Source organism: Sinocyclocheilus grahami, unplaced genomic scaffold (assembly GCF_001515645.1).
Source record: "Sinocyclocheilus grahami isolate Dianchi unplaced genomic scaffold, SAMN03320097.WGS_v1.1 scaffold1408.1, whole genome shotgun sequence".
Taxonomy (NCBI): Eukaryota; Metazoa; Chordata; class Actinopteri; order Cypriniformes; family Cyprinidae; genus Sinocyclocheilus; species Sinocyclocheilus grahami.
This window is the reverse complement of record NW_015506587.1, coordinates 60,996-84,181: the sequence shown is the minus strand read 5'-3', so window position 1 is coordinate 84,181 and position 23,186 is coordinate 60,996. Positions and strand designations below refer to the sequence as shown.

The 23,186-nt window shown below is 35.0% G+C and overlaps 1 protein-coding gene and 1 pseudogene across 1 annotated transcript; one reads left to right on the top strand and one right to left on the bottom strand.

Annotated features, from left to right (window-relative positions):
- Nucleotides 1-5: 5 nt before the first annotated feature.
- LOC107570036 (protein sel-1 homolog 3-like) lies at nucleotides 6-7,979 on the top strand. Its single transcript, XM_016256230.1, is given in 19 exon segments — nucleotides 6-42; nucleotides 563-692; nucleotides 778-894; nucleotides 945-1,005; nucleotides 1,235-1,324; nucleotides 1,971-2,029; nucleotides 2,105-2,237; nucleotides 2,382-2,482; nucleotides 2,756-2,906; nucleotides 3,203-3,343; nucleotides 3,543-3,605; nucleotides 4,169-4,198; nucleotides 4,284-4,408; nucleotides 4,635-4,718; nucleotides 4,889-4,979; nucleotides 6,042-6,169; nucleotides 6,277-6,379; nucleotides 6,689-6,730; nucleotides 7,869-7,979. Coding segments are annotated over 19 exon segments (1,797 nt in total).
- A 4,165-nt stretch (nucleotides 7,980-12,144) lies between these two features.
- On the bottom strand, nucleotides 12,145-20,766 carry LOC107570035 (short transient receptor potential channel 2-like; annotated as a pseudogene).
- Between the last annotated feature and the right edge of the window lie 2,420 nt (nucleotides 20,767-23,186).

The following is a 23,186-nucleotide window of genomic DNA, read 5'->3' as shown; positions in this document are numbered from 1 at the left end:
TCTCAATGCCACTTGCTGTTATTCCAATTCAACTTCCTGTGGGTGTGGCTAATTTAATTAAAATAACTTGAAACTGAGCTAATTCTGAAATGCACAACATTCATTGGCATATCTGCACAGGGAACAGTTATAGCATAATTTTTAAAACTGAATTGGGTGTTTATTAATATATTACACATGTACTTGAAGCCTCACTTATACATTCCAATGCTAATTGCAGTTGTCCAGAATCTTATACAGCGCTTAACCTGAGAGTAATTATTCATGAGCTTTGCAAGATTTGCGTTAAACTCCTCCGTTCTGTTTGCTTAAACACTTACACCTGCAGCTCAAACAGGATGTTATTCCGGGCCTGTTGGCGTGCTTGGGTGCCTGCTTTGGCATTTGATCACATGAAATCCTGCTCTGCAATGGTCCTTGATGCAGATATGGTGCAACAAGTCAAATTGCAATACAATACAATGATTGCCTTTTTTGGTGTTTTCATTTCCAAGTTTAATCATAAAAACTGCAGGTAATAGGCCTACATTTTACTCACAAGTTTTCACTCAGTTCTTTTAAGAGGTTGCATCGCTTCTTTCCACAATTTATGCTTCTACTGGTGAATGTTAAGGCATCATCAAAACCCTCCAGCCATTCAGAAATGAAGTTTTGGAAGGGATGAGAGTCAAATCCATCTATTATCCCTGGTGAGAGCTTCTGCATTTGTACTTATTTGGCAACAAAGCTTATTTAAATCACAGAATAACTTTATGATTCATGGTTTGGACTCTAGGTTTGCTGTTTCATTTGGGTTTTGGTGGAGAAACCTTGCAGTAACCATTTATGTGGACTTCTGCTCCACAATATTGACGCTGAACATAATTATGCCACTAATATGACACTGGTAAGGCTGTGAACCGCTCAGACCACTTTCACTCATTTCTGTTTTTTATCACTTACAGAATTCACTTTTGTCCGATTCGTTCAGGTAAGATTCATGTCCAGGTGCATGGAGACGCCGGTGTTCTGACAAATAATGCTACCTATCTGATTATGCTACCAACACTGTATTTATCCTACTGTAAGGGTAGGTTTAGGGTTGGGGTAGGTGTACATGTTAATAAAGCCCCACACCTTATTAATATCATGCTGGAAGCAAAATCTGATAGGTAGCACTTTTCGCTATCGAATTATGCTACCATCTGTTTTAATGGGAGGTAGCAAAATCTGACAGGGTAGCACAAATCGTCAGAACACCGGCCACTCATCAGCGTTCCCTTTACCTTTTAAGGTTCCTCTTCATCAGTGGTGTCATATCAGCCTGGAGATTCTGGGGCGTGTGGTGAGATAGACTAGTATTTGGACCCATACATGTTTAATGATCTCATAGTATTGCATGATAGGTTGATGCACAAGGGCCACAGGTTCGGTTCTCAGATTGGGAGTTTTAGAAATTGCTTATTTTTGAAGAAACTTACGGTTTGAGACATCCCATAGGCTCCAATGGATTTATCATTTACAATAAGAAATTGTGGAAAGCAGCATGAGAATGAAACTGGAGTCAAACTTTTTGTTTATTTCTTTATTTTTAATAATTTTAAAAATCCAAGTGGGTAGTATACGTATTTTTTTTTTAAATATCGTATTTTATGCATATATAGCCACGGCATTTTTTCAAATATAATGCAGCATTTATTCCAGAACATGTTGAAATGAAACCATATTTCTGTATGCATGTAAATATTTATTTGGTTTAAAGTGGGCCTAAACAAAATGTCTGAAAAATATTGGATTTGCGCACAGAAGTGGCCTGGCTTGTTGGCAAATGAGATGCAATATTTGGCAGCACAGACTTTTGCCCATATAATTTGTGGCTAAGGGAAATGCTCAGTTACAATAATATGCATACACTTCTGTAGTTTGATTCAATGTTCTAGTGCAAATTGATCCAGTTTTGAAACCAGTTCTCATATTTCCCTCTTCTGTAGGTGAACATTTCTATTGCATGTATGGAAGGACAGCAGAAATTTGTTAGCACAGCTGAGCACATAAGAATCTTAATTTAAAGCAGTAAAACTTAAATGTCACTATTGTTGCTTTAAGAAAGCACTGCTGTTTTGGGCAGATTTGGTAAAAACATCATGTTGGATGACACACATGGCTATTTTGTGATTGGTGGAGGTAAATTCATACGAGGCATTGAAGGATATTATGCACCAGCTACATACTATCGTGTACAGGGGCTCCCAGCTGACCAGGAAGGATACGGTAGGATTTTTTAATATTGTAAGTTATTATAAATTCATATTTAGTATATGCATTCACTGGGAATCAATCCTATGGTTTTGGCATTGCTCAATATAAATTTTAACTAAGCATAGTGATATTTTACGTCTTCACAGGCTCAGATTCACCATCCTCCTGTAATATCAAAAATGAACATAACCGGATGGTTCCAGTCTTGAGAATGCAAAAGCATTTCATTTTTTTCCATCACCAAGTCCCATTAGAGGCTCTGTAAACTTCATCCTGCGTATATAGGGGATAAATAAAATGTCAGTTTCCAGTTTAAATACAGGATTTAGAGATACAAATGAGGCACAGCAAAACATTGAAAATGTATTTTTGTCTGAATTAATGTGCTGCATTTCCTTTACAGCTAATTTGGTATCAAATTTAAGACCTATTGAAGGTCATTATGAAATTAAATTCGCATAAAAGCTCTTACATGTAACCCTTAAATTGAATGATTTGTTGTTCCAAGCAATTTCAGCGGCTGTCTGAATAACATTTCATCTTCTCCGCAGACTTTTGAGTTAATACGTTTAAATGATGAAGAGACCCTGAAGGCCCAAACCAATGAAAACGATGATCTGTTTCACTGGCTAAAGCTGCAGGCTAGAAGTGGAGTGGCTGAAGCCGAGGTACTAAAACTCACATCCAGCAAAAAAATTAAATAAAGAGCACAGAATGTTCCATTTTGATGTTATTCCGCTGTACTAATATATTAAGTTGTGATGGAATTAAATATTACAGTTCAAAAATAACAGTTTGCCATTTTAATATATTTTAAAATGTAATTTATTTACAGAAATCATTCTATGCTGATTTTGTCGCTCAATAAGTATTTCTTATGATGTGTATTAATGTTGAAAACAGTTGTGCTGATTAATATTTACTTTTAAATGGTAGTTTTATTTAATTATTAATTTTTCTTTAGCAAGCAATGGGTCGTATGTTATTCTGGGGTCAGCAAAGAGTGTCTCCAGACATTCAGACAGCAGTGAAACACTATGAGAGAGGGACCACCAAACTCCATGACCCTGTGTCCATGTACAACTACGCCATTGTGCTCCTTACGGTCAGGATCCTTTGTGTCTTCGCTCTTGTATGCAATCCTAAATCATTGATTCTGATGTTTCATTGTGCCATGGTTAATAAAGAATATCTGATGTGGCCAGCAGAGGACAGTCTTGCAAAGCATTTGAAGTGAATATTGCTTAAGAGAAAGGTTAGAGGAGATCAAACATATTAAAGATCATATTATCTTGTATTAACAGGGCCAAGGAGTTCCAAAAGATGTTCAGAGAGCTGTGATATTCCTGAAGAAAGCAATAGATCAGGTACATCTAGCAAGTTTTGCATAAATATTTGTTTAAAACCAGGGGTTTTTAAACTGGGGTAAGGGCTGGAAGGTTGTGTTAGGGGGTTTGTGGAACATTTTTTAAGGAAAGAATGTGAAAAAAAATTATATAAATAAATAATATTAAGTTCAAAATATATTTTTTAAATAATATTTTTAAAAAGTAAATAATAAAAATGATTTAACATAATAGGAACTAAATGGTTCAAATAATATTGTACATAATAAAGGTCTTTATACATATATATAGTTGCCTTAAAAAAATTGTATGACTAGATTTCTCATATGTGGATGATAATATTTGGAGATTTTCAGAGATTGAAAACCTCTAGTGCAGTCCTCATTGTGTATATGATTGTTTATTGTTTATTTTTGTTAATTACGTCATATCTTGAAGTACTTTGGCTTTAATACTTATGAAAAAATAAACATAGTTTGCTTATTGAATGCAAGTGCAATCACTGTTAATTTATGTAACTGATTTAGTGGATGCTCATCTATTTCATTGTTTTTACTGACATATTGACTGTTTTCTACTCTCAGGGCCTCTATCCTGGACAACCTGCCGACCAGGTAAACACTCACATGCTTATGTGCTTTAAACCTCTTATTAACCTAATAAAGAGTTTATTTAACTATGACTTTGCTTGTTCATCAGGTTAAGGCATATACTGGTAAGTACTATTTAAAGTCAGCCCAGAGAGGACACTTACATGGTGGCATTGAACTGGCTGATATTTGGATTCATGGCCAAGTTGCCAGACGCCCCGCAGATGCTGTTCTGTATGTAACTCAAAATAATATTATATAATTTATATATATATATATATATATATATATATATATATATATTACTTAGTGTAAATGGGCATGATGCCTCTGCTATCCAAAATCCCCTAGTTGTTAAAAAGATTCAGTCTTTCTTCTGTGGCTCAAAGCTATTTCTAATTGACATTTTGCTATTGGGTTTTTTGGGAATCATTTTTTTCTTTTTCTCTTTGAACTGTAGTTGGGTTAAATGGGCATCTGAACAGAATGGATATCTGGGAACAGTCTTGAGGAACGGACTGAATGCCTATTTCAAAGGAGACTGGTAAACCTTTCAGTTTGAGTGACCACAGAGTTATATTAATCTAGAATTCTCATAATATTAAATTACAACATGAATGTCCTTTTAGATTTCATTTACATTAGAAAAGGATGTTGCAAAGGCCACTTTCTATTGTTTATTTCATCCTCTCTCTCTCTCTCTCATTGTTGCAGGATCATGTCTTTGATTTATTATCTGACTGCTGCAGAGAGTGGATTTGAAGCAGCTCAGTTTAATGCGGCGTACCTGTGTGAGCTCAACTCAGTGAGTCCATTCTAAACTCTTGCTTTAGGTTCAGATGAACATGTTCACTCGATTGGCTTTGACAGATATTTTATATCTCTTTGGATCCAGCGCTGCATGTTAAGATACTATAACAGGTCGATAAAGGCTCAAGATCCGGCTAATTTTAACAAATCTAAGATTAAAATATGAATTAAAATAGTAGTAAAAAAATTTATTGAATATCCCTTTTTTAAATAAAAAAGTTATAACAAATATAAAATGTAAAGAACTTTATAGGAAAGTATTTTTGTTTATTTTTTATTTTTTCAAATACATATTTTTATGAATTGAATGGGAAAAGCAATTAATTTTTTTACTACCTGCCCTGCACACTGGCACTGTTCAGCGCACACCTGCAATCTTTACAACTACATCAGGATACTGCCATAAAGGTCAGTTTATTTTTGTCTTTAAAGTAGAAATATTGACTTTTGGATGTCTGGACCAAAAGCGTACTGTAGCACGGACAATTTAATGTAATTATAAAGCAAGCAAGTCAGTCAACAACAAAAAAGAAAAGAAAAAAAAAACAGCCTAAATGAACTCCTTGCTGTTTAATTTGTTTAATAGTGTATAATTGCATGATTGCCTCATGGGGAAGTTCCTGTGGTTACTGTGTTAACATATTACTGATTTGTCTCTGGGATTGTCTAATGATGAGGGACACATTTTCACAAGCAGATGTTTCTCTGTTCCTGTAGCTCATTGCCACAGTTTCGGCAGCAGTTGGAACTCTGTCTTTTGTAGTGCTGTCAAATGATTAATCGCGATTAATCGCATCCAAAATACGTTTTTTAACAAGTATTTGTTTTATTTGTGATTTTTCTACAAGCAATATTTTGTTTTAACAGCAAAATGTATTTATTAATTTGTTCTAATGCACAATTTTTATTTGTTCTAATATGATTTTCATTTATTTAATTTCTTTAATTTATTTTCTTTCTTTCTTTCTTTCTTTCATTCTTTCTTTCTTTTTTTTGCATTATTGTTTTTTTTTTTTTTCATTTCAATGAATTCAGATTTGATTTCCTGTCTCCTCAGGGTTGGTATAATCTTGGCCTGCTTGTCCAAAATGGAGAGTCTCTGCCGTTTGGTGTGCTTTCTGAGCTCAATTTGCTCCACCTTCACTTGACAGAGAGACAGAAGCTTCTCAGCACCCTGTACCAAAGGTAAGACAATGAAACATTCAGACTGCCATTATCCACTTCAGATGGCTCAGTTGTACTGTTCTAACAACCTATTACAACATGGCCCTTTTTCTCCACCTTTTCCGTAGATGTGGAGAGACCAATAGCACTGATGCCTACCTGCCCTGCACACTGGCACTGTTCAGCGCACACCTGCAATCTTTACAACTACATCAGGATACTGCCATAAAGGTCAGTTCATTTTTGTCTTTAAAGTAGAAATATTGACTTTTGGATGTCTGGACCAAAAGCGTACTGTAGCACGGACAGTTTAATGTAATTATAAAGCAAGCAAGCAAGTCAGTCAACAAAAAAGAAAAGAAAAAAAAACAGCCTAAATGAACTCCTTGCTGTTTAATTTGTTTGATAGTGTATAATTGCATGATTGCCTCATGGGGAAGTTCCTGTGGTTACTGTGTTAACATAATACTGATTTGTCTCTGGGATTGTCTAATGATGAGGGACACATTTTCACAAGCAGATGTTTCTCTGTTCCTGTAGCTCATTGCCACAGTTTCGGCAGCAGTTGGAACTCTGTCTTTTGTAGTGCTGTCAAATGATTAACCGCGATTAATCGCATCCAAAATGCGTTTTTTTTACATAATATATGTATGTGTGCTGTGTATATTTATTATGTGTATATATAAATACACACACATGCATGTATATATTTCAGAAAAAATATGTTATGCTTATATATTAATCTGATGTGTAAGTCAAAGTAAGTGAAAGGAGGTGCTTAGCCTTTCAAATACATTTTTCATCCATCCCAGGAATTCAAACTAAATGTTAGCTTTATTATTATTATTATTTTGCATTACCAAATGTTGCTTTGCACGGTAGTTGTTATGAACTTTTCCACATTTTTAAAAAAAATATTTCGTTTAAAACTTTTTTTTTTTTTTACATTAAGATTGTATCGGAATTTAAAGAGAGGAAAACAGACATTTGATGTGAACTAGCAACTTTTTAAACATTAATTTTAGGTAAGATACTAGTTTATTTAATATATCTAATAATATGTATAATTAATTAATAATAGTTAATAGTTGTTTTGAAGTATACTTTTGTTAAAAAGTTTGGGATCAGTAAGATTTTGAAAGAAATTCATATTTAATATTAGTTATTAAGTGAAAGTACATGATTAAAACAGTAAATGACAATATATATGTATATATATATATATACAATAAATGGTTGATAATGACAATAAAGACATTTACAAATTATCTCTATTTCAAATACTGTTCTATTTGTTTTGATTATATTCAATAAACTTGAAAAAAAATGAAACCTGAAAGAAATGGCTTGCACAAAAATATTAATCACAACTGTTTTCAACTTTTTTGGAGCAGAACATCATATTTGATGTGATATCTGTATATTAGAATGATTTATGATGGATCATGTGACACTGAAGACAGTAGAAATGGCTGCTAATCATCATTTAAATTCAGGAATAAATTACATTTGAAAATATATTCAAATTAAAACAGATACTTTAAATTGTAATAATATTTCACAATATTAGACTTGTTTCAAAAACAATTTTCAAAATATATACTGTATGTGTGTGTATTTATATATACATAATAAATATACACAGAACACAGGCATATTTTATATAAACAAAAACTTGTATATAAACGATTAATCGCGATTAATCGTTTGACCGCACTAGTCTTTTGTATTCGGACTAATTAAATGGAGGACAATGCCACTCCACGAAACAGCCCAAACATCTGCTTCCAGCCAAACCCGAGGAGGAATCATAAAGAAATCTACCACATAACTTTAACTACTTCATAGCTTAATTATTTTTTAAACAAGTCCCAGTATTGTATATGGTTTTCCTCCATGTAAAGCCTTTGTTTACTGTTTTTAATAGGAATCATTTTTAACCCTAATTTTTGTGCTAAGATATACAAAATCAAGTATAACTTGAAATTTCATGTAAAAGAAGCACATAACATTTAACTACAAAATTCTGTTTAAATAAAGCAATATACATTCAATTTCTATTCGGGTGGAAGGGATAGTTCACCCAAAAATGAAAATCCTGTCATTTGCTCACCATCAAGTTGTTCCAAACCTGTATGAGTTTCTTTCTCCTGTTGAACATAAAAGAAGGTATTTTGAAGAATGTTGGTAACAAATCAGTTGATGGTAGCCATTGACTACCATGGAAAAAATACTATGGAAGTCAATGGCAACTGCCAACATCCTTCAAAATATCTTCTTTTGTTTTTCAACAAAAATAAACTCATACAGGTTTGGAACAACTTGAGGGTGAGCAAATGACGACAGAATTTCCGTTTCTTTTTGGTGAACTATCCCTTTAAACTAAATAATGTGAGTGAATTTCGATCCTTTTTCTACAAGTACTTTTAAAATGGTTACATTTTAAGATGCTTTTCTCTCTCATTTTTGTCACTTAAATCATCAGCGTTTCAAAAAATGACAAGTAAAATAAATAGTTCTGAATAAAGTAATATTTTTACATTTAATTCCTGTTTCAGGCTTCTTGTTTCTGACGTGTAATTTCTTCTGAGAGTTCTGGCTGTACCACTTCAGTGTCTCAAGGCAAACTCATTTATCTGCCTGTGTCTAATGAAAGAGTGCGAGGACTCCCCAGGCTTCTGCGCAGACTGATGCAAACAGCAGGTGTTCAGCAGGCTGAGAGGTGCCCACGGCCACACCGGGGCCCCGGGAACACACACCGCAGCTCACGCTTAATTAAAACAACACCAAAAGCAGACTTATCCTCAGAGAGAGGGAGTGCACCACACTGTGTCAAGTGTTCAATCATCAGGGGACGGTAATCTTACTGCGTTTACATTCAAATAATGTGATGTTTTCTGTGAGACCCCCATTCTGGTGTCTAGTCATGATTTATGCATTTTGTTTGTGCGCTTGGGCTAACTTACAATATACCTAATGTAAAGATATTTTATTAAATAGTTTTTCTAAATTGTTCAGGGAATATGTTGGACTCGACACACCATTCAAGCAATGTAATAGCTAAAGAAACAAGTTTTTAAAGTCCTCAGTCATTGTGAAAAATTGCCTCTGAGCTGTCTTTCTCCCCAGCTGGCTTTTATATATAATTGCTGAACTTTAGATGATGTTTATGACTTTAAAAAGCACCAGATGAGTTTGAGATATTTGGCACTTTCGGTACAAAATAGGGCTTGCAAGTCTGATGTGTAAGTCAAAGTAAGTGAAAGGAGGTGCTTAGCCTTTCAAATACATTTTTCATCCATCCCAGGAATTCAAACTAAATGTTAGCTTTATTATTATTATTATTTTGCATTACCAAATGTTGCTTTGCACGGTAGTTGTGATTAACTTTTCCACATTTTTTAAAAAAATATATTCGTTTGAGAACTTTTTTTTTTTTTTACATTAAGATTGTATCGGAATTTAAAGAGAGGAAAACAGACATTTGATGTGAACTAGCAACTTTTTAAACATTAATTTTAGGTAAGATACTAGTTTATTTAATATATCTAATAATATTTATAATTAATTAATAATAGTTAATAGTTGTTTTGAAGTATACTTTTGTTAAAAAGTTTGGGATCAGTAAGATTTTGAAAGAAATTCATATTTAATATTAGTTATTAAGTGAAAGTACATGATTAAAACAATAAATGACAATATATATGTATATATATATACAATAAATGGTTGATAATGACAATAAAGACATTTACAAATTATCTCTATAATACTGTTCTATTTGTTTTGATTATATTCAATAAACTTGAAAAAAAAAAGAAACCTGAAAGAAATGGCTTGCACAAAAATATTAATCACAACTGTTTTCAACTTTTTTTGGAGCAGAACATCATATTTGATGTGATATCTGTATATTAGAATGATTTCTGATGGATCATGTGACACTGAATACTGTAGAAATGGCTGCTAATCATCATTTAAATTCAGGAATAAATTACATTTGAAAATATATTCAAATTAAAACAGATACTTTAAATTGTAATAATATTTCACAATATTAGACTTGTTTCAAAAACAAAAAAATATATCCTATTCATGGAAAGTTTATTTTTTCATCATTAATAATAATAATATAACACAGTGCCATACTTCATCGAAAATAGTATGTGCTTTGTTAATTTTGGTGTTTTATTTTGTGAAAATAAGTTATATATAATTTTTTGTGTGGTCATTTTCATTTAAGGTTATTATCTTTCACATTCATTGTGAAAATGTCCACAAGTAAACAGAGCACTCAGAAAATATGTTTATGGCATCATCTAAACCTCATTAAATGGATTTATCTGTTTTATGAGACGTAATTTAGATATCAATTATGATACAAATTACATATGAAACAACTACAGTATGTCAGAATGTATTTCTCAGTAATTCAAAGTGCTATGAATATATCTAGAAACTTGTGACTAGGTATTTTTCAGGGAATGGCTGTGCGCTGCGACTGTGCAGTGTTTGTTTCTCACACACAGTGGTGGAAAGAGTACTGAAAAAATATACTCAAGTAAAATATCTATCATCCAGCAGTTTTAATTTTGACTGCCAACTCTTTAAAATACATCAAAACAGCACGGAAACAGTATTAAGTTGAAGAAAAGATGAAAGATATTCTCAATACAATCATCCCCATTTAAATAATAAAGTGTGAAAAAATAGATTTAAAATCATGTGTCAGGCCACTGAGACAGCATATGCTGTTGTTGCACATAAAATATTAATGTTTAGAACAGTGCAAATACAAACACCATGAGAAACTCATAGTTCAGCATCACACACCATGATATGGGTTCAAATGAGAGCCCATTTCTCTCCAAAACGGTGCCAGTTTGAGCGTTTTGCAATAAAATAAAATAAAAAAAGCTAAACTTGATAATTTATGTTACAATTTTAACATAAATGCACATTGTTCTAGAAGTATGGCAGATTCATGCCATACCTTTTACACATTTAGTCGAATTTTTATGCTGATAATAAAATTTGTAAGGAAAAATGCATTGAAAAAGTTTCCCCAGAAATACCTCGCTATTTAAAGGAACACACACACACATACACATGTCTCTTTGCTGAGTCGCGGCGGTCTCGGTGAATCAGCAGCATCCACAACTGAATGGAACAAAAAGTGTTGAACTTGAAAATTGTTTATGCACGAGTGCACTTGCTAAATGAAGGCGGATTGTATAAAATGGATTTAAAAAAAAACGTTTATTAACGAGCTGCAGTTTTATTACATCACGTGCTGGCACAGATGCTGTAGGCTATATTAATGCCATGGGTCATCAATAAGGTGCAGATTTGGCCCTCAATTTGTGTTTCCAACACACTTTTTCACAGCACGCATCACGCGCTCAAACTCATCAAAATTCATCAAGTTCAACAAGCAACAACGACTTATCCAAGTGACTGCTGCAGAACGCACGCGACAGAGAGACGAGGCAGCGCAGAACGAGCGTCTCATAAGTGAGTGGGAATTTACCGAACGTAGCACTTGCGTGAGTTAACACTGTATGCAATACCTGCAACCTCACACCAAATTTCAGGCCATGTAGATAGTCAAGCATATATACAAATAATTTAGTAAGCAGAAATCCGAAAGTTAGAGGAAGATGCGACTGAATTGATGCTTGAAGAATGCGCTTCCTGCAGCCATGATAAACAGTTGGAGGTTAAAGTTTTCTATGCACAATTTGATTTGACGAAAGTCACGAGACCTATTACTCTCTATCCAATCACGTTGATGGATAAAAATACAATTAAAATAAGCATGTAACGACCACAAACGGAGGAAAATGGAGTAAAAGTACCGATACATCACTTAAAATGTACTCAAGTAAAAGTAAAAGTACATCATTTTTAAACTACTCAAAAAAGTACAATTACTGATAAAAACTACTTAATTACTGTAATGTGAGTATTTGTAATTCGTTACTTCACACCCCTGCTCACACATCAGCAGTGCAAGCAGTCTCAAAAGAAGTTTCTTCTCCTGGGAAGGGCTCCACAGGGCCCTCGGAATCGGGCTCCTCCCTCTCCTCTGAGACGATCCCTCCTGCTTTGATCTCTTCTTCCCTCTCGTCGTCGTCCTCCTCCTCAGCCGGATGCGTACTGATCGGCAGACCTGTGTTTTCGCACCCCATGGCCTCATTCTTATCAAGGTCACAGAAATTGTTCATTGCGCCCATGATGTATTTGCCCAGGATGCTGGCCTGGTCCGGCTCGCTTTTGCGCCGCCACTGCAGCTTCTGGTGAAACTCCTGCATCTCGGAGTGCAGTCTCCCGACAACTTTATTCAGCTCAGTGATTCTGTTCCCAACATCTGAACATCACAGCAGCAGCAGTTAGTAGCGAAAACAATGGCAATGTTCAGAACAGCGTACTATCTCACAAGTGTCACTATTATGGCTTTTTTAATAACTGAAATACTGCATGCTTTTTGGATCATTACTTGATGCCGAAAAGATGACCTACCTCTCTGCGTGCGGCTTCGATGTAGCGGTGCACTAGAGCTTTGGTCACTTGCAGGCGGTATGGCACTCTGCCCTCACCTTGACCTCCGCTGCTATTCAGAGTATTGCTAGACTAATAAAAATATGAAAAACACCTCCTCAGCCAAATTTAACCAAGAATCATGGAGGATCTAGAGATAGAAACCCCTCAGATACTCACCAAAGATGCGATGGGAGGATATTCTGGGGCTTTCTTGTTACAGCAACAGCAAATCATTTGGCAGATGCTTCTACACAAAACAGGGAGGAACAGGAAGGTTACATCTGGTCATAAATGATAGTCTGCATAAGAGGTAGCTCCTAGCATTGCTTGTCAGGTTATCTTACCTCAAGGTATAGAAGGGAGCCTTTGGAGATGGGATGATATTAAAGGGAACTGGCATAGTGAGACCCTCCCTGATGTAACTGAGGTAGAGCTTAGAACGAGCAAACTTCCACTCGACATCTGCATCATCCTGAGAGGAAGAGACGGCATGAACATACGTAATGTGTTTAAAAATGTAATGTTTTTGAAAGTAGTGTCTTATGCTCATGGAGGCTGCATTTATTTGACCAAAAAACAGTCAAACAATAATATTGTGAAATATTATTACAATTTAAAATAATAGTCTTCTGTTTGAATGTAATTAAAAATGTAATTTATTTCTGAAATGCAAAGCTGAATTTTCAGCATCATTACTCCAGTCTTCAGTGTCACATGATCTTTCAGAAATCACTCTACAATGCTGATTTGCTGCTCAAGAAACATTTCTTATTACTATCAATGTCGAAAACAGTTTTACTGCTCAACATATTTTGTGGAAACAGTGAGACATTTTTTTCAGGATTTTTTGATGAATGGAAATTTCAAAAGAATAGCATTTACTATTTGATCAATAGAATGCATCCTTGCTATATAAATTATTAATTTATTTAAATAAAAAACTGTATTGAGCCCATTGGAACAGTAGTGTAGATTTCAATCTAATCCTCACATAAAGCAATCAAATGTCTTCAGAAATCTTGGAATATAATGCTTGAGTCATATGGACTTCTTTTAAGATGCTTTTTATGTGTCACGCTGGTTTTGTTTCTTGTTTAGGTTTTCTTGTCTTTTATTTTGTTCCTGCCTCGTCATGTGTTTCCCTGACCCTGTCATGGGATCCTTTTGTTCATGTGTTTTGTTCTCATTGGTTCCTTTGCTCTATGTGTCAGGTTCTAATTGGATGTCTAATTCATGTGTCTTGTTCTCATTGGTTGGAATGTGTCATGTGACCCCCAATTGTTTGATTTATATAGCCCTCATGTCACCACTGCTTTTTTGTAACCACTGTTTGGTGAGTTTCTTCATGGTTTGCCTAGCCATGTCTTGTTTATTGTGTTTCTGCTCACTGTCGGATTTTAGTCAACATATTCTGTTACACCAAATACACAAAATAATGATTTTTAAAAAAGCATCATATGACCCCTTTAAACTGCATACAGGTTGTCATTCAACTTTCCTCCAGTGGACATTCATTACATTATGGCATGTTTGGTTCACCCAAAAATGAGAAATCTGTCATGATACTCACCCTCAAGTTGTTCCAAACCCTTATTTCTTCTCAACATATTCTGTTACACCAAATACACAAAATAATGATTTTTAAAAAAGCATCATATGACCCCTTTAAACTGCATACAGGTTGTCATTCAACTTTCCTCCAGTGGACATTCATTACATTATGGCATGTTTGGTTCACCCAAAAATGAAAAATCTGTCATGATACTCACCCTCAAGTTGTTCCAAACCCTTATTTCTTCCGTTGAACACAAAAGCAGATATTTTGAAGAATAATGGTAACCAAACCGTTAACGGTATCCATTGACTTCCATATTATTGTTTTTTTAATACTATGGAAGTCAGTGGCTACTGTTCACTGTTTGCTTACCAACACTCTTTAAAATATGTTCTTTTGGATCAAGTGTAGATGATGTTAAGTGATGACAATTGTCATTTTAGTGTGAACTATCCCTTTAACAGATGTGGTCAATGTGTCACTGTACGGAAAAGATACATACATATTCTATTAAAAGATTCTCCTTTTGTGCTCTGTGGGAAAAATAACACCACACTGGTCCACAAATGTTCTGTAATATCTTGTTTGCACGTTGAGATTTTAAATCTTCTATAATGGTCTTTTAAGCTTCACACCTCGATCCTCTGAAATGAATTGGAGATCATGGCAATAAGCATGTTGAGTAGCACTATGACGATGAGCAGTGTGAATATTCCGTAAAAGATCCTTCCCACAAACTCAGCCAGAACGTAATCAGCCATGTCTACGTATTCCTAGTTTGCCATTCCAAACATGGTCCAGAAGAGGAAGTTAAATGTATCATTCAATCTAAAATGAATACAACAGACAACCATATTTAAGATGCATCTCCTGGGTGATTTCAAACCAACCAAATGCATTTAATTACACGTAAACAAGTTATTAATCACCTGCCAAGATGTGGAGAAACAACATACGGGACATATATGTTGTTTATTCCACACAAAAATGCTGTTCCAATAATCATTAGGATGAACATGAACCTGTAGAGCAAGAAAAACATTTGATGAAAGCAATTTAATGATGTTCTCCTCTCATAGCTATATTGAACATCCAATCTCAGAGATCAAACAGCAAGATCTGACCTCATCATGTTATCGATCATTCTTCCCATGGATATCTGCAGGGTTCCCAGGGATTCATGGGCCGGCAGAATGTAGGCGAGACGTGTGAAACTCAGCATGCTGGTCACGGCGAACAGAGTCTCTGCAATCAGCTGAGGATCCTCCTGTTTCCGGTCCTCTCGTACAATTCAGAAACATATGATAAAATTATACAATAGTAGTAAATAATAATAATAATAATAATACTGCAACTAATACTACTACTACATGTAAAAAATACAATAAAATTTCAAATACCCTCTATATCATATTAATTAATTGCATTTTTATTTATTTTAATAATAATAATGCAAAAAAATCAATATAATAATACAATTATAAAATAATAATATGTATTATTATTATTATTATTGTATTTGTATTTTTAATTAAGAAATGTTATCTGTATTTGTTATTAATGTTTAATTACTAATACAGTAAAAAACATCATTATTTTTAATATTATTCATTATTATATTATTATAGTAATAATAATCATATTGAATTATTATTACTGTATTTGGTAAATAATACTATAACTGTATTATTTAGGATAATATATAGATGGGGAGGTAAAAGATGAAACAAATGTTGAATAAATACAGCCTATATATGAGATGTCACCTGCATTGGTGAAATATTCACACAGTTCTTGAGTGCTGGAGTCCTGACATAGGAAATATCCCTTTAGCATGATGAGGATACGCAGTGTGAAGGATGCCAGATACATGCTCAGAACCATCATATCCACAATGTTCCATAAATCCAGGAAGAAACTCTTCAAACCCTCAATCCAAACTTCCTTACACTCAAACCAGAAGAAACTTGGAAGATAAAAACTCAGTTTTAGACAATAACCATTACATTTACTGTCGCTCGCTCTCTCTCTTTCTAAATAAATCAAAGACAATTAATGGCTAGGCTCAGAGATTAAATCCCTATTAAGTGGTTTTCCTACGGATTTTTATTTGGCAGCGTTACATACCTGCAACCCATACCATGTGGAGAGAGTTATGCAGAATGTTCTGCTTTCGGGAGGCAAAATCACTTTGGTAGATCTCCATGAAAATCGACTCTGTCAAGAGGGTGATGAGGAACTACATGTATGATGCCGAGTGAAACAGGAACTTAATCACAGGAACCTTCAGCAGTTTACCCAGCTGGCAGAACAAAGTAGGGTTTGCCCAAATTACTAGATATTTGAAATGTTTTACACCTGCATTGAAAAAGGTTGTTTGCATGGGCCTATATGATGTTATTTAACTGTTATCAACACTGACTCAAATTTACCTTGGACTTAGGGACGATCCAGTAAACCAGGCAGAGAAATGGCATGGCAATGAAAATCCCCAAAGACACCAGCAGTTTCCAAGCAGTTCAACTTCCCCTCCAACCGGACAGGATACCGCACCAAATGGAGGAGAGTACTTGCTGGCAGATGGGATGAGTCACAAACTAGATGAGGAAAACAAACAGTCAGGCCTCCCAGCCACCTGTCAATCAATCAGACATCCCAGACGGCATGAACACAGGGGTCAAACGACTGTGTGCTTTTGAAAGATGATGTTCACATGCCCTGTGTTTCTTCTCGAATCCATCAGTCTGTGTGGGCAGTGGAAGTCTGCACAGTGTGTTACCTCAACCAGGGTTATTATTGTTAACTAAAATTATAAAAAAGTTAAATAAAATAAACATTAACTGAAATTCAATTCAATTAAATATAAAACTAACTTAAACATTTTATTACATAGTTGCCAAGGAAGCAATACTTATTCTCACATATTTTAACTTGATGTACTAAAACTAAAACTGAAATAAAAATGAATAAAAACTAGGTAGACATAATTAAAAAATATTCAATCAATAAATAAAAAATAACAAACCCTCCAAAAAATTACTAAAACTTATACTATATATCTCAATGATACTAAAATAAGAGACCTGAACTCCACTGGGTAGTTTAACCAGACACAGCATTTTAGTTTTTTTTTTTACTATTTTAATTTTATTTCATTTAAATTACTTAATTATTTTTGTTTTATTTTATTTAAATTACCTAGTTATTTTTTTAAAGATTTGGCTTGGTATATCAAATTAAAATGAAAAATGTAATTGTATCTCAGTGATACTAAAATAACACTGACCTGAACTCCACTGTTTATAAAGTTTTAAATATGGATATTTTTCTTACAAAAAACACATCGATTCGCTTCAGGAAGCCTTTATTCACCCACCGGAGCCGTGTGGGACACTTTTATGATGGATGGATGCACTTTGTTGGACTTCTGTTGGACTATTGAAACATAACACCCATTCACTGTCATTATAAAGCTTGGAAGAGACAGGACATTTTTTTTTTAAGTGTAACTCTGATTGTATTTGTTTGAAAGAAGAAAGTCATATACACCTAGGATGGCTTGAGGGTGAGTAATTTATGGGGTATTTTTAATTTTTGGGTGAATTATCCCTTTAAGTATTTTCCTCTCAAATAAAATAAAATAAATTAAACTAGTCAGTGGAATTTTGGTATCATTGAGATACTATTATAGTTTTTAGCTGATGTTTTGAACTAGTATTTCTATTGTTTTCATTTTAAGTTTTATTAACATTGACTGAAAAAAAAAATAATAATTATATCGAAATCCTCCGAAAATTTTCTTTACAAATCCTCGTTTTGTACTTCAAATTCGTTACCGGTGTTTTGTTTTGCTCTCTCATCTGTGCTTCTGGAAGCTAGAGATTACTGTTTATAAAGTTTTGAATATGGATATTGTTCTTACAAAAACACATTTAATATAACTTTGATTGTATTCGTCTGAAAGAAGAAAGTCATATGTACCTAGGATGCCTTGAGGTGAGTAAATCATGGGGTAATTTTCATTTTTGGGTGAACTATGCCTTAAATATTGATACTGAAATGTATTTATTTACTTTTTATTTACATTTTTTCTGTTTTTGAAGAAAATACTTAATATAGATAGTGACATTGTTTTATCACATTTATCAGTTGCTGCTATTAAACTAACATGATGTACCTGTTTTTGATTGTAGTTGACCGCCAGTCGAAGACGAGCAAGGTTGGGGATACCTTCCCCAAATGTCTGTTCATTAAGTTCTTCATCCTCGCTGTCATCGTCAGCGCTGTTGAGGATGGTGGAGACCTCGCTCTGGTTCCGGCACATTCCCAGCAGCTCCACTCCGAACTCCTGACACAGCTGTTCAAACTCCAGGTACTGAGGCTAAACATCAAGAAAGTGATGATACAAATCAATTATTAAATGTGTTTACATATAAAACCAAATGCTGATAACTATGAAGATAGCATATTAAGTATACTAACAATACAAAGAAAAAAGTAAAAACACTCAGTTATGGGTAGCATATTGTCAGTGCTGGGTATATATATATATATATATATATATATATATATATGTATGTATACATAAACAAAGAAAGAGAAAATATTCCAACCATCATCATGGAATTGCCATTGTGTGAATAATATGTAGTCATGTAATCCATAAAAACCATAATATACGTAATAAAGTACTTAAGTTTTTTGTAATCTGATTACGTAATCCAGATTACATGTAATTTGTTACAACCCAGCACTGCATATTCTGAATAGTTAATGGAAAAACAGACAATTGACTCAAACACATATTTTTTTCCAAATAATTTGTTGCTATTTGTGATGTTTTCTATAAATGAATAAATTTTTCGGAGCTTACCTTGAATTCTGGTTCTTTCTTAGAGAGTTTGCGCAGTTCTCGGCTGAGGTGGAAAGCGCTGAGCATGGCATCTTCTGAGGTGATGGACAGATATGCACGGCTGGCGATGCCTCTGTACGTATTTATACGGGATAGTGAGAACTTGTGCAAGTCGTATTGCCGGCCGTTACGGCACTCCAGGCATGTGCACGAGATGGCGTGAGGCAGAGGAATATCATGGCCTCTCTGGGTCAGCATAGTTATGATCTCATACAGGTCTTTTTGGCAGGCCAACGTTAGTGGGGTCACTCCTGGCGCATATTGAGAATCGTCAATGGAGTGGTCGAAAACGGCCATGCTGAAAGAACGAACGTCCATCTTGTTGCCTTTCTCCTGATCCAGGCGGTCCAGGAGATGTTTGATGAATCTGGGCTGGTTGGTGTCGACGGCCACCAGCAGAGCCTCGTGGATCTGACGGAAGTCAAACTTGACACCCAGCAGAAGGGAGGTCATGATGTCTTCACTGCCCAGTCGAATGGAGAGGTTCAATGGTTCCCTCTATAACCGATCCTCAGACTCGTCCAGCTGACGGATGATCCCGTCACCAAGGGAGAGGAGACTGTCCACCCAGGCTGTGTTGCCCTCTTGGATGGCGGGGATCAGCTCCGGTGGAAAGTGAAGCTTTTTGTTCACAATCTCACACCAGTTGTCTGGCTGCTCAAAGAGACAGGACACAGAATAAATTAAAATCACCCACCAAACCATCATTAGAGGGTGAAATAACCTCAAGAAGCAAACCAGATAAAATTCTGGTCCAGTACTGGATATTTACATTTATTTCTCCCATTTTATTGACACTGATTGACACTGCTCAAAAGTTTGGGGTCAGAAATTCAGAATATATACGTATATACGTACATACATACATACATATATATATATATATATATGTTTATAATTTTTGGGAAGAAATTCATACTTTTATTCAGAAAGAATGCATTAAAATTGATTGAAAGTTTACACAAAAATAGTTGCACAACTAAATTCACCGGTTGGATAATACAATTTCTAAAACGGACAGTTCCGACTCTAACTTTCTTATTAGCTAAGATATTTTTAAAGTCGCATTCTATTAATGTGTCAAGCTGCTATGTTGGTTGGCAACCATAAACTTAAATATATCTTTTACCATATTGCTGTGGTTTTATAACAGCAATAACCCACTCAATTCCATCAGTTACTGTGATTTTTACCACAGGAAGAAATTCATACTTTTATTCAGAAAGAATGCATTAAAATTGATTGAAAGTTTACACAAAAATAGTTGCACAACTAAATTCACCGGTTGGATAATAAAATTTCTAAAACGGACAGTTCCGACTCTAACTTTCTTATTAGCTAAGCTATTTTTAAAGTCGCATTCTATTAATGTGTCAAGCTGCTATGTTGGTTGGCAACCATAAACTTAAATATATCTTTTACCATATTGCTGTGGTTTTATAACAGCAATAACCCACTCAATTCCATCAGTTACTGTGATTTTTACCACATGAGTGGCCTTTTAGACTCTCTGCTTTGTGTTGTGCCTAATAAATCCCAGTTCTTTTGAAGATTATTGCATTTAATGCCTTGCTTTAAAAATCTGAAACTCACCGTAAGGTTTTCCATGTTCTTAGTGGAGCACCCCAAATCAGTAAACTTCTTTTGAGAAAGACATCAGACCAAAATGAGCAGCTCTCTCATGTCAGCTTGAGAGATGAATCCAGAAAGGATCAATATGGTTGTCACATCCTAGACCCGTTTAGTGATTTTGTGCCTCTGTACAAGCCTTGTTTTTGTCTACTGATGTTTCATCTTGTTCTGGGAATTAGCCTGTACCACCCACTCAGCACCAATAACAGAGATGCTCCCCGAGGAGAACACTCATTAGCACACAGTACTGTTGCATTTCATTTGAATAATTACAGTTTAAGTTATGTTTGTACAATACAACTTTTGAGGCTTGGTAAGCTATTTTAAGCTACTTTGATAACGTAAATCTAAAGAAAAGTTCACCCAAAAATGAATTCACCCTCCATCCAAGATGTAGATGAGATTGTTTGTTCACTGGAACAGATGTGGAGAAATGTATTAATACATCACTTGCTCACCAATGGGTTCTCTGCAGTGAATGGGTGCCGTCAGAATGAGAGTCCAAACAGCTGAGAATAACATACAATAATCCACAAGTAATTCATGTGACTCCAGTCCATCAATTGATGTCTTGTGAAATTAACAGATGCACGTTTGTAAGAAACAAATCCATCAATAAGATGTTTTTTGTTTTAAAGGGGTCCTATTATGCTTTTTCACTTTTTCAACGTTAGTCTGTAATGTTGCTGTTTTGAGCATAAAAAAAGATCTGCAAAGTTACAAAGTTCAAAGTCCACTTCAAAAGGAGATATTTTATTTAACAGAAATCACTTTTCAAAAACTACAATGAATGACTCGTTTGGACTACAACGCATATTTTCCAGGATTTGTGATATCACAAATATCGACGAATGGGACGAGACCTGGTTGAGCTGCACTAGAGAAGGCAACGAGTGTTATCACTATGTCGGAGACACGCTAGCTTTCCCAAGGCAGACGAACTTAGAGTGGTTACAATCATCCGGGTTTAAATCACGCTCAAATTGATTTAATTTTGACGCAATATTTACACTGATGCTCGTAGGCGTCTATGGTAAGGGGCATGGCATTTCCCGACCAGGTGCCGAGTGGAGCAAATCACAACACACACTGGCCCAGCTAACCAATCACAACACACACTGGCCCAGTTAACCAATCACATCACACACTGACCCAGCTAACCAATCACAGCACATTTCATATTTCAGAAGGTGGGCCTTCATTTGATACAGGAACTATTCGAGGGTTCATGCCAGACTGGGGAGAGAGGTGTTGTAATAATGTAAAATATGTGAAAAATAATGTGTTTTTCGAACAACCTAGTATGAGAGCCTGTTCTAGTACAACCCCAAAACAAAGTCAAGACTTTGTAAAAGAGCATAATAGGACCCCTTTAATCCGTAGCTTCTATCCATAATATTGTTTTTATCTTGTATGAATCAGGAAAACAGTTCTAAACAAATGTGTTGGTGGGTTTTGATGTGAGAGAACAATAAATGATGGACTTTTTCACTGTAGGAAACATTATTATGGATTGTAGACTGGTATTTTGGCCAGAAGCAATTATTTAAAGTTAAAATGCCTTAATGAGCTTTTCATTTCACAAGACATTAATTGATGGCGTCATGTGGATTGCTTGTGGATCATTGTGATGTTTTTATCAGTTGTGTGGGCTCTCATTCTGACGGCACCCATTCGCGGCAGAGGATCCATTGGTGAACAAGTGATGTATTAATACATTTCTCCAAATCTGTTCCAATTAAGAAACAAACTCGTCTACATCTGGGATGGCCTGGGGCTGAGTAAATTTTCAGCAAATTTTAATTTTGGGGTGAAATATTCCTTTAATGATTCTTGTCATGCTTAAAAATCTTTCGTTTACTAGATATATAGTACAAGACAGCGTATTAGATTCTCTGCTTCCACAGTACATGTGTTGGCATTGCTTGTAGCTTGTCAAACTTGATTGAAACTGAAACTTATCTGTACTTGATTAGCATGGGAAAGGTTTCTCTGAAACCACACAAACAAAAGCATTAATCATTAAGCAGCCATGTCGCCTCCATCTCAGTCGTCATGATAATCAATTGATCATGACCCTTAGCCACTTCTTTTACCGGCCTAATTTCGAGAAGTACACCCTACATCCTTTAGAATGTGGCAAATTAATTACCCCGATGGAGTCTGGTGGCCCTGTCAAACTCTGTCTGGAATCACGCTCCGCTGCGGCAGCTGACAGCGCCGGCCTGCTCCGCCTTTGCAATTCTAATGAGTGGTCATTCATCAGCCTCTGACGGCTGGACAATCCACTTGATGTTTAAATCTGCTGATAATATCAAAAACATGCACTTGCCGTAATCCGCAAATTATTACTTAACTGTCGATCATATTAGTTTGAACGTTAAGAGTAAACAGGA